The sequence below is a fragment of the Cantharellus anzutake genome (genome assembly GCF_015039405.1).
Source record: "Cantharellus anzutake strain C23 chromosome Unknown EI90scaffold_141, whole genome shotgun sequence".
Lineage (NCBI taxonomy): Eukaryota > Fungi > Basidiomycota > Agaricomycetes > Cantharellales > Hydnaceae > Cantharellus > Cantharellus anzutake.
In genome coordinates this window covers 120854-133401 of record NW_024067091.1, presented here as the reverse complement: position 1 = coordinate 133401, position 12548 = coordinate 120854, and the positions used below count along the sequence as shown (strand labels likewise).

At 46.4% G+C, this 12548-nt stretch overlaps 1 protein-coding gene across 1 annotated transcript; it reads left to right on the top strand.

Annotated features, from left to right (window-relative positions):
- Window positions 1-11274: 11274 nt before the first annotated feature.
- On the top strand, window positions 11275-12301 carry EI90DRAFT_3135624 (uncharacterized protein; the record flags this gene model as incomplete). Its single annotated transcript, XM_039064736.1, has 4 exons — window positions 11275-11541; window positions 11588-11740; window positions 11793-11930; window positions 11981-12301. The coding sequence occupies 4 exons, from the start codon at window positions 11275-11277 to the stop codon at window positions 12299-12301; spliced, it is 879 nt and encodes a 292-aa protein (XP_038908766.1).
- Between the last annotated feature and the right edge of the window lie 247 nt (window positions 12302-12548).

Here is a 12548-nt window from a genome sequence, read left to right as displayed (position 1 = left end):
GTGTCCAGGGCTGGGCATGTCGTGCACACATCATGGGGAGGTCAATAGTACATTGATATGGAGAGAGGTCATCCATGTAAATAGAAATAGAAGAGAAGATAGAAAGAAGGGAGAACAGGAAGGAAGAATGAGAAAAATGAAGAACAGGAAATAGAGAAGGGGGTACCAGGTGAGGTGGAACCAGGTGGGAGCTGGTGGAGCTGGGTTGGGTGGGTGTGCCCTGACACCACCATGCTTTGGTGAGCCAAATAACCATGGCTTTTTGACCATGGGAAATTGGGTGTCAAAGGCTTGGATGATATTGGAAGGATACATCAGCTTTTTGTTTGCCCTTTGGGCAGTATTTTTCATTTGGAACACTTTTTTAAAACTGATTTATACCCTACATAACATGCATGGTTACATTGCCACACTTCAGTGCTTTCCAATAGAATCATTGAAATTGGTTGAGTTTTGAGCAAGAAATGAGATGAAAGATAAAGTGAAAATTTTTGAATTTTCCTCAAATTTTGTAAATAGCAATAAACGAGGTGCTGATTTTTGTAAACACAAAAGGTATATGATGTCTTTTGGAGCAATGACAATGGCCATTTTACACACATTCACAGCAACATATATCCATATATATGACCATGAGCCTGAGTCTTGACCCTAGCCTCCTCCCTGGCCCCTGCCCACTCCATGATGTAGGTCTCCACTACCATACAAACCAGCCCAGAAATCACAATTCTGATACCCTGATGAACACCCTGTACCTGATACACCTTATACATGGTCCCAGATACCCTTTCTACCCTTTCCCTATTTTTTGGTGCATTTCCAGCCCTACAGTTGATTCCCATGCCTATTAACATAGCAGCCACCCAATTCCAGGCATATCTCAGGAACCACTGGATGGATTTGGATAAAGTACCATTGGAAAGCTACAAGTGAGGAGAGTCAATTAGAGTGGCAGGGGAAGGTTGTTGGATGCTCAATTAGGAGGGATATTATTTTCATTGCCTTCATTTGTGTTTCCTTTCCATCTGTCATATCCATTCCCAGCCATCGACTTCCGGTCCCTCCGATCCCTCCGTTCTACCTCCGCTCCTTCTTTACTAACCTCGGAGCCCCCGTATTCCGCAATCCTCTCGGTACCCCTCGATGGTCACCACCCCCTCCTTTCAATTTATTACCTACACCTCCCTAAGTACGGAGCCCCGAAGACTTCTGGACAGCTCCGACGTCCGCTAGCGCACTCCCACCTCCGCTGGGCAATACACTCGCCTGCCCTGCAGAGCCCACCTTCGGGCCTATCCCCCCTTTCTGTTTCTGGGTTATCGCCCGCCTTTCCGTTAACCCCACGACCCGACTCATCAGTAATATTCAGTCGGCTAATGTTTAACCCTGTTAGCTCCGCTCTGTTCGGCTCCGCCATTTGTGGACCCGTCTTCGCTGTAACCATATATATATCCAACTTGTACATAGGTTACACTTCAGTAATAAAATCGACTAGAGTTACCCCCCTTCAGTTCTGGTTGCCAGTTAGTAAGTTAGGGCATGGACGTGTTACTAGGCACAGCGCTCTTGGCATAAGTCGCTGAGGCTGAAGCCCTCCGCCATGGAGACTTTCCTTTGTCTCGAACCTGGTCTCTGACACCATCATTTTCCTGGCCATTCTGCATTGCCATAGAGGCATATCTCTATTTGTCCCCTTTGCCCTATGATTTCTTACATATAGTGCAGATGGTCAAGAGGACTCCCCCATGAGAAGGGACATCCCACCAAGTAGCAGTTTGTTGGGAGTCATCTGGAGTTAAAGCAGATTGAGGATGGAAGGTCTGGGATATGACACTCCTCCTCACCCATTGACTTTTTGAGCAGATGGTAAAGAGTGTTTCAGATTCCATGGACAAATGCACTTACATCTGTATATGAAATCATCATGGTTTTGAGCTACTCAGGAAGTGGATACAACTTATCAGTATGGTTCTGAAAGACTATTCACACCAACAGATCATGATTAGGTTCACATGAACTCACCTTGGACCCTGTGTAAATTTCTGGCATCAAGAGCCACTTGGTTTGAGGAACCCAATTCTTGAATGAAATGTCCTGTGCCTTCATCAAGGGGAAATACAACAGAAAGGTAAAGAGACTGTTGTGGTTCATTAGCATATTGAATGGCACCTAAAAGATTGAGCATACTGATTCAAATTCATTCCATGCATCCACAATGTCACTTGAAATCTCTTTAGTGGTCTGCTGGCAGCAGTGGATCCAGCAAATCATACTCCAGAGGGATGAATGCCTTTTTGATGTACTCAATGAAGGGAGTTGTAAAGATGTAAGGGTGACCACTCTCATCATCCAATGGAGGCACACCCTGGAGTTGCTAAATGAAGCCTCAATGTATATATACTCATTGACCCTGGTATTCCTGTGGAGGGCCACAATGAAGTCAAAGGAGGTTGGCTCATGTGAAATGCCTGATGCCATCAACAAGTCCAGTACATTATAGAGCAGCAGAAACCCCATTCTTCTTCCTGAGTTGCAGCTGACATTGTGGATGGAGAGGATGACCATGGCAATTCATCATTTGGCAGAGATGTGAATGTGATCATGCAAGTGTTGCCTCCAAAAGCCTAGTTGATATTGAAGCTGAGGGAGCTATTCTCAAGATGTTTAGAGATGGCAACTAAAGATTGACCATGGAGACCACAATAGAACATGATGTCATCATAGCCAATAACTGGATAATCAGAAGGGCTTCTGGCACAGGTGCTACTAACCTAGGCATCTGAAGGGGTGAGGACATCCTAGAGGTGGTTCTGGATGGAAAATCTGTTACACAATGATTACTATGGGTGAAGCATGATAGAAACACTTCGGCACCCCTGCTGAAATGATGGTCCTGATCAATGAATCAAGTGATGAAGTTGGGTCAGAAGGCATCCAATTGCTCCTGGAGCTGTGATGAGGACTTTGCAGTTTTGGGTTTCAACAATGTCCCACAGAATTAATTACAGGGGAAGTTAGCATCTGATGTGGAATTAGAGAATATCAGACCAAGGAGCTCATTCTGCCTCTGAATGTATGTACCTCCATAGATACTGATCACAGACATCATATTAGTCAGACGGACAGCATAAACTTATGGAAGCTGTGGAGTTCAAGGTCTACCCTGAAAAGGTGGTTGACTGTGAAGCCACTCCAGGTGTGGGATCAGTTTTGGGAGAGAATGAGGTGGAGGGCTACAATTGTGGCTGCCAGTCAGAGTCTCTCTTGATGGCAATGTCAGGGGACGATCCCCGGGTCCCCATGACCCCTCTCTCTATGGCCCACAGCCCAACCTACTGTGGGTAAGAAAGTGAGAAGAAGGTTAACTTCTCACTTTCCCACAGTGGCCCCAATATGGCAAAAACTTCTGGGGATACCTGGATGTCACATGAAGACAGGATCTGGGGACTGGAGCATGCAGCGTGGGAAGTACCTGTGGGAAGTGAAGTGGGTCCAGATGCAGGTCTGGGTCTGGGCTAAGTCAGGGTATGTGCCCTGACAGGCAAGGAGTTGCTGGTATGGAGGGGCAAGCTTATCCTCTGATGGAATTGTGTCTTTATGAAATCAACAAGATTTCCAAGCCACTCCTGTAACTCAATAATATCTTCAATGATATTAAACTTGAATGCAAAGTTAATATTATGGACCAAGATGCTTGACAAGGTCCCAAATGTTGGCAGGCCATGTCTTTAATGTCTCCATCTTGACATGCTCACCCCTGCAGTCACTCAACCTTGCCTTCTCTTCATTTAACTTTCTTAGCACAAGTGTTCACTAGCTTCACTAGCTTCTCAGGCATGTTATTCTATGTGAATTAATTATTATGCAAGGCTTGAAATTTATTTATTTGAGGTATTAGAAGCAAAAGACTGACTGATGTTGGCCATCAATATTGTGACCATGGTTGGCATTTGCAGCTCTGTGACCAAGCTCAGGTGAAAGGAATTGGGGGAAGGGATTTGTAATTGCTAGTGTTGATCCCTAGTTGTTTATGATCCAAGAAGTCCTAACAACTAGATTCCAGTGTCATAGGTGGTGCAGGCCTGAATAGTAGTAAACATCCTCAGTGATCTGCTTCACTGGGATGTTTTGGATCAGCCAGGCATTTTGGCCTCAAGTTGAACTCTCAATTGGTCACCATCATAAACCTCTAGTTCTCTCACTCCAATCAGTGCTTGCTTGGTGATCTGAGCACACTGCACTATCTTCTTGTCCAGACTCATCTGGATCCACTTTTCTGGCAACATCAGGTTGAACTGGTGACCCCTGATCAGACTCTCAACCTGTTGTGAAGATCCTAGTTCTGCTGGCATTTTTGAGATGGAGCCATACTTTGATCAGTGAGAGATCTGGAGATCTGATTAAATTCATCACAGATGATGTGGCAACTGAGTCACTGTCACAACACTGTAACAAGGCTATTGGCTGGATCCCAGATAATGGGGGACATGGGAAGCAGATACACTGGAAGGGCTAATCCATCAGCAAATCTGACAGGGAGGTATGAGAGCTCTGAGAGCTCATGGTTAATTCACCCAGTATTAAAATTTAAAATTTAAAAGCTTGACCATGGGGTCATGTGACAGGCAAATTCAAGTCCACCAACTGAACAAACTCTACTAAACTTTCAGCTCTGATGTGGCACTGGACACCAAGGGCATACAACCCAATGACCAAATTTAGCGACATAAATAGGGTTGAAATTACTTAGGGAAAATGTGGGAAAATGGATGGGAAAGAGGATGGAAATGGGGGAAATTGAGGGGGGATTCTAAAAACTTGAAAAGAGTCAGGGAAAATTCAGGGGAAAATGAGGGACTTTCTCCTTTCTTACTCAAAACTCAACCAATTTTCACAATTAAATGTGCATTGGAAAGTGCCAAAGTGGGGCAATGTAGCAATGTATGTCATGTGGGGTATGGATCAGTTTTAAAAATGTGTCCCACCATGCTTTGATGAGCCAAATACCCATGGCTTTTTGGCATTTTGACCATGGGAAAGGCATTGGAAGTGGAAAGGGCACAATTCTGCATAACCAGAGGCTTATTTCAGCTTGTGATTGGTGTCAAAGGCTTGGTATGGATGGATGTATCATATCCATACAATCCTGACCTTCAATGCAGGCCTCTGGAACTCCAAAACCAACTCTGGAGCCTTCCCTTTCTATCACCCCTTCCCTGCCAACTCCCAGGAGGTTATCCCACTGTCAGGAATGTGCCAGAAGCGTATCCAGGTGACTCGCAAGGCGCGCGAAGTCGTCCGGGCTCGTAAGGTCGGAGGGGCGGGACTTTTAGCTTCAGCGACTCGGGTGGAGCGCTGCGCTTCGTTCTTACGTTGGTGTCCCAATTTCAGACAGAAGCCTTACGATGAGGATAAGAGTTAGAGGGGGAATCCAAGTCGATATACGAACTGAGGTACATCCAGTGTAACCTACACGCGTTATAAACACAAGTAACTAAATGAGACCGGCCCGGAAGGAGTGGCGGATCAAGCGCGATATTAATGAATGAAGAAAGGAACAAATAATCAATATCGGCAAACTTGGTCAACAAAAGGCAAGCAAGGAACAATAGGAGGAACAATAGTCCGCAAGCGGACAAAAGAGAAAAGGCCATCCAGCCGTCTAGCAAGCCATCTGGCTGGGGGCGGACAACAATGAAGTGGGCAACCTAGGTTGGAAGGTACGCGCACGAGGGAGGAAGTGCGGATGAGGGTGACGGGTGGATGGATGGGTGGACGGATGATGATGATAGCGGGAGGGACGGGCCAAGTGGCACTAGGACGCATAGAGGGAAGTGTTGGATATGTCGGGTCATGACACCCACCTCCAGTCTGACTCCAGTCCATTCTGGGTCTGACCCCATCCTTGACACTGCCCAAACTGTCAGGGCCCAGCCTCAGACTTGGAGGCTCCCTGACCTCAACCCCCATCTATCCTGTCCTCACACTATGCGGGGCATGAGATGTATAGTAAAAGTGAGTGAAATATATACACTTGCCTATGTGGGGCATGAGATGAGAAGAAGGGTAAAGGTCTCATCTCCCCACATGGTTGCTATATAAAGGAATGGGTCACATGCCCACAACTATACAGCTCCTAGAGTTGTGTAGTGTGACCCAGAGGGAACATCCAGGTGGCAGTGCCCAGTAACCCAGAACTGTGGCTGTGACCTGTGGGAACATTCTGGGCAAGCTGCTCACTCAGAAAGTTCCCACGCTATCCCGTGCATGCAGATACACAACATGGAAAGGCAACAACAAGGCAACAATGAAGGAATGGAAGGAAGGGATTGGTTGGGGAGTCTGGGGCACCCTACGGCAGGGTGCTGAACCCTGACACAAACATGAGCATGTGATGTTCCCACCTCCAACTCTGGACCTCTGCTTTTGGAATCCCATTTGCATCTCTGTCTCCAGAACCTCTGGTCTTAGCTCCATCTCTGGACTTTGACCCCACCTCCACTTAAATCCATTGTATTGCTTACCTCATTTCATTTAATGCCAATTGGACTTTCACCTCCAAGTCCAGACCTTCCAGACCTACTCTGGACCCTGCAGTCCTCACTGCATTGTCCTATTCAATCCTACTTATTTCCCTCATTCCTATTTGGGCTGCTGCTCTTTTCTATTCAGTCAGCTAGCCATTCCCCACTCCCCTTCCTTTTTGGGCCTTTGCCCTTCTGACCTCCTTCTGGGAAGCACCATTGAGTCAAACCCTTGACCCTCAGTGTTGTTCCCCCTTCCAGCTCCCTTGTCTGCTTTCAGTTCCCTTTGTCCTTGTGACTCCCTTATATACAATTACTTGTAACCTCAGTCAGAAATCGACTAGAGATTTCCCCCTTGACTTGAGTTTCCCTCCTTGAGACCACTGCATTAAGGACCCCAGGACAAGTGGCCAAGGTCCTTCCCATTGAGTCTCCAGTTTACATTTTGGAATTTTTCATTCACACAACAACTCAATATCAAGAACATCCCAATTGGTGGAGATTTGGTGGAGTTATGTGTTGGAGAAGTTAGGCACAGCATGGGTCACAAGCATGTGTGGGCATGGGAATCTCAATTTAGGCAAGCAGCAAGCCTGCCTCATGTCAGGGGACGACACCCGGGTCCCCATGACCCTCCCCTATGGCCCACAGCCTCAAGTCTAGCCAGCCCTATCCAGGGCACAATCCTACTGTGGGTCAGAGATGATGTATAAACAAGAGGCAAGTATATACACTTGCCTACTGTGGGTCAGAGGATCATTATAATTATCCACACCCATGTAGCATGAGATTTAAGCTACTACAAGCATGCCTAGAACCTGGCATAGGTGTAGGAAAATATAATATTCAAAGAATATATCCCTACAACAAGAAAATAGCACATAGACGGCAGAATAAGAAGGAACATTGGGAAAGAAATGTGAATATCTTGGGAACCAGTAAACTTTTGACTGTAATCTTTCTACCATCTGAAAGGACTGTTTCTTAACTTTCTCCACGGTTTTATTTCATTCAAAACTGATGGAGATATCGCTCAAACAGCAAAACACCTTATAATTCATATATATTTATTTGCTAATTCTTACAAAAGGTTATGTGACTCAAGGGAAATATATTGGCACCCAGAAGTCTGGTGGACCAAATACCATATGGCAGAGTATCCCCCGGCATAGACGGACACTTTTTGATCGCATCAGAAGAGGAGAAAATGCTAAAAAACCAGATCTTGTGTATTTTCCCATGATTCATCCAAACTTTTTGATTTTAAGCTCAAATAAATCGGAACAAAGGAATGATTGATGATCTGGATCTCGGATCATAAGCATAAAGTGATTCAGAAGTCTGCGGATCAGTTAATTAATTGGGAAAGCTCTAGAACATTGGTAATGATGCAGCTTCACAGAAGGGGGTGAATTAGAGAACAGTCTAGAAAGTTCCTTTATAGCTGAGTCATTTCTAAAGATAACCGTTTGTAATTAAGGCGGTGTAGAGCATAGCTTTAGCACTGCAAGACCCCGCTGAGATCGGCCTGACAGACAAAGAACTGAATTACTTATTGCTGAGTCATGTCCTAAGTCCATTATTAAGCTTACACAGCCCAAGTGTCATGACCGACAAATCCTGGGGCTCCGTCAGCAGCGAATCAGTGCCGATAGGCGAATCTGCCGACCTGAAAGCCAATCCAACCAGCCCTCAATCCGATGTCTGGCCCCCTGCCCTATCAAGTGAGACTTTGCCAACAATCAGACCCTAGACCCTGCTGGCATTCTGACTTCACTTCCAGTTCCTGAGCCTTTGGGCTCCTGGCATCCAGTCCCTCTGGTTCCTCCTAGGCCTACAGCACAACTCAGTCTCACATCCCTGCCTCCGCATCCTCCGCATATTTTGCATCTTCCATATTCCATGCATCTCCCACATCCGGACCCCTGCCCACCTCTGCACCCTCTGCACCCTCTGCACCCTCTGCACCCTTGCCACTCCTGGTTGACCTCCACACCCTGTAGTCAGGTCAACACTTCCCTCCATACCTTTGCTGGCCATCATGCTGTCCTCATTTGTGACAGCACTGATGGACCACCCTCTGTTGCAGACTTATCAGCGCTGCACTGATTCCCGCATCCCGTTTCGCAGACTTGTGTTGGTGCCGCACACCGACCCCGCTTTTCCTTTGGCCTTTTGCCACTCGGCAGCATTCATTCATTCCTTGCCGAGTGCCTATTATGTTCACCCATTTCATTTGCTTAACTTGCCAATATTGGCACTTGATCCATGTGCTATTGCACTTTCCTATTCATTCATTTAATCTGTCAATATTGGTACTTGATCTGCTTTGACTTTATTCATTCCTTGCCTCCCATTTCCCAGGTTCTCATCCTTGGTTTAGTTTGGCAAGTCCCCACTCATTTCTGCTTATTTCTGCACTGGACCGACCGGTCCCTCTTTTGATTTCTCTTACCTACTTATACCTTGTAAATACTTTTGGGGACCTCAGTCTGAAATCAACTAGAGTACCCCCCTGTCTGGTCTGAGTCCCTCCTTCTGCAAAGGGGGCTTCTGTCATATCCCGGAATCCCGACCCCGCGCACTCCCACCACATCACACCTTCCTAACAACTTCACCATCCCCTACACCATGCCTCCCCACTCTCCAAGTCACCTTCCCTCCTGACTGTCTCAGCTCCAGTCTGGTTGCGGCACACCGAACCTTGGCCACTCCCATCCCGGAACCTCAGTCCCGAGTCGGAACATTCGGAGATCCCGGATTTGCTCCAATACCCCGACGGACCTCCGATATCCCGTGACATGCCCTTGAACCCTTCCTCCACCCATTTCATTTATTTGAGTCACCTAACATCCTTCGGATATGCAACTCTGCTTTCGGAGCTACCCGCATCCTTCGGTGATCTCCCTCACGTTATCATTTATTAGTCACCTTCCATTCTTAGCACGACTACCTTTTTACTACCATCCAGTCGGCTAACCCCCTTTGTCCATTTGTCTTCCACATTCATTTTCTGGCCTTCAACTCCACCCTCCTTGGCCCGACACCTCGGTTCCCCGTTCTAATATCGTTCGGGACCTTTCGTTACCTTTCGGTACCTCTTGGTATCATTCGGTACCTTTCGGTGTTTTCCCATTTGTCGGTTCGGACTTTGACTAGGTCCTCCCCGTCCCCCTTATAAATACCCGTAGATTAGAACCTGTAGTTCCTCAGTTCTAATCTCGACTAAAATGCCACCCAAAGTCCCTCTGAGTGAATTCCGCTCCCGTTCTACAAGATACCTCAGACATAAGAAATACAAGGACTAACTGAGACGTAATGGAGGCACAGCGCTCCCTCCGAGTCGCTGAGGCCACGTCCTTCTTAGAGCCTCTTGTACCATCCAGCAGAACCGGGCTCCCTGAGAAGCTTCGGTTCACTACCGGAGCCCTCGGACCCCCTCTAGTTGAGCCCCGCCCGCATTCGGACTCACGCATTTATCCCCCTCTCCCATAACCCGGGTTTTTAACAGCTTCCCCCCCTCTGAGTCTGTGCTCGTGGAGTCTGCGCTCCTCCTACAGGTCCACTCTGCCCGCAAGTCTTGTTTGAAGTCCGCTGTAAGTGTCAGTCTGTAAATATGGGATCTCCCCCAAATGTCAAGCTCAGGGCACAGCGCTCCACCTGAGTCGCTGAGGCCGCAATCCCACTCTGCTAACCTTGAACAGCGCTTCTGGACATGCCGCACATTTCCGCCTGCATATCTGCGCATGCACGCTCCAACAGAACTCTGCCACAATCTCTGACCCCAACTCAGACAGAAACCCAAACCATCTTCCATCCATCTTCTGACAGTCTGCCCGACTCTGACAATATTCCAGATTCCGACAGTATTTCAGTCTCTGACAATAATTCCAGTCTCTCACACCAAGCCCCTATATCATTCTAGAACTATCTATAATACAAATGTAGCACATGTAACTAGTGCGAGGTGTGGGAGTAGAGAGGCCTCTGAAAAGCATAAAAGGCCACTGCTTCTGGCCCCTCTCAAACCTCAGGTAGAAATATAAGTTTAATTCTCCTCACCAGTGGTTGGTTCATTTGCTCCAAAAGATAAAAGCAAATATTAGTTGTTAGCTAATATAAAACTAACACGTCACTCTAAGTGTGAGTTAGGGTCAGTTAGACACAGCTGAACAAAAGTGTCATAGTGAGAATTAGTGAGAATTTGGTGGAGGGACTTCTTAATTGAATAATCTCTCAGTAATATTTGGTTATCACACCACAGGAGAAAAGTGAGTGATCCTGAACCTGCTAGATAACTAGCACACACTCTAAGCGATAGAAAGAGCAGTTTGGTCACTCCTGTATTGAGTAACATTTATTATGGAATTATTTTATTATAGTGTGGGATGCTAAATTCCGGCACCTATTTTTGCTTCCGACAAACTTTGCCTTCACTGCCCGCACATCACCACTATCTGGCTCTTGAACTAGTGGAAGTAGGTCCTTTACTAGCACCCCTTTGACTTATCAGAGTAATATTTTCTTAATTGAACTTTGAAAAAAGATTCTGACCGACACGATGGCCACGTTGATTGCCTAATTAGGAAAGTCCTAGAATACCATGATATGGAGTGTTCTTAAGGTGAAGGAGTGAGTAAATGATGCCAATAAAGCATCTTTGGTGGTGGGACTTATATTGTGATATTGGACATTGAGCATCACGGACAGCAGTGAAATCACATGGTGTGAAACCAACGTCGCAGTCAGAATGCCTGCCAAAAATGCGCGCCAGCAACAGGTGAAGGAGCAGCTAAAAAATGGATCCAGGGTCTTTGGGAAACGCATTAGACTTGAAGATGTCACTCCTGACTCCGATTCCGATTATCAATACACCTCAGACTCCGCAACTGAAGCAAACAGCAACCATTCCACTGATGATTTCCAGGAAGAAGATGCGGCCAAGAGCTTGGAGAGATTTTACAACATCTTCATGGGACCAGAGAGTCAATCAACTCTTGAAGAACGCATCTGGGATGTAAGTGGGGTTGGGCACTTTGTTGATTAAACTGACATATCCATAGGCCAAGTTCCCTGGCCGTGCACCTCCCACTGGGAGGTCCAAGCGATCAGAGTGTCACAGAAGGCAGTGCAAGAGAGAGCTTGAAGAAGCTGCTGCCAATGCAACCGTGATGTATTTGAGGCCTTTGCCCAAAGGCCGTCAGTTAAGCTTCTCTGTGAACTGTGCAAAAATGAGCACATACTGATAATAAATTTCCCTGGCCAAAGCGAAATCATGGAGATACTGACAGCAAGAATGCCCAGGAGGAAACTCGCAAACTTCAAGCATGCAAATTTGAGGAAAAGTTGGAGAAAATCATCAAGGGGATCGATACATTGGATTTATCTGCAATTGAAGAACCAGATGTATGTCGGATCAACTAACAATAAGAGCAGTATGATAACCTCCATGTCAGACAACAGAGATCAGCAGCGATGAAGACTTTGATGCAGAATATGCGCCAATCGGCACAGCAAATGTCACAGATGCTCCAGAGCCAGAGGAAGCAACCATTCCAGACCAATGTGTCAATAATACAGAGAATGTGATAGAGTCTGTTGAAGGGTTTTTAATGGAAGATGAGCCAGATGAAGACATTTTGGCTATTGCAACCAAGTTACTGAAACACATGACAAAGGTCCCAACAAAGAAGACCTTAAAGAGCATCATGATGCCCACTGCAATTATCTCATATGAGAAGCTGTGTCAAATTTGGAAAAACACTGGAGCACGATGAAGGAAGCAGCCGGCAAAGACTGCAAGTCTGGCAATAGCGGCACGCATGGGGAAAGGGCCATTTTTTGCACGCAAGATTTGAGAAGCAATCCCTTACATCCAGAAGTATTGGCGACTCCCTGAGAGGGCAAAACTTAAGAAAATAGGGGCAGGGAGCTTTCTTGATAATGAGGCTGTTGTTTTGGGTGTTCGACGTTATCTGGCAGAACAAAAGCTTGGAGAAGTGAGTTCATTGTACTGAAACCCAT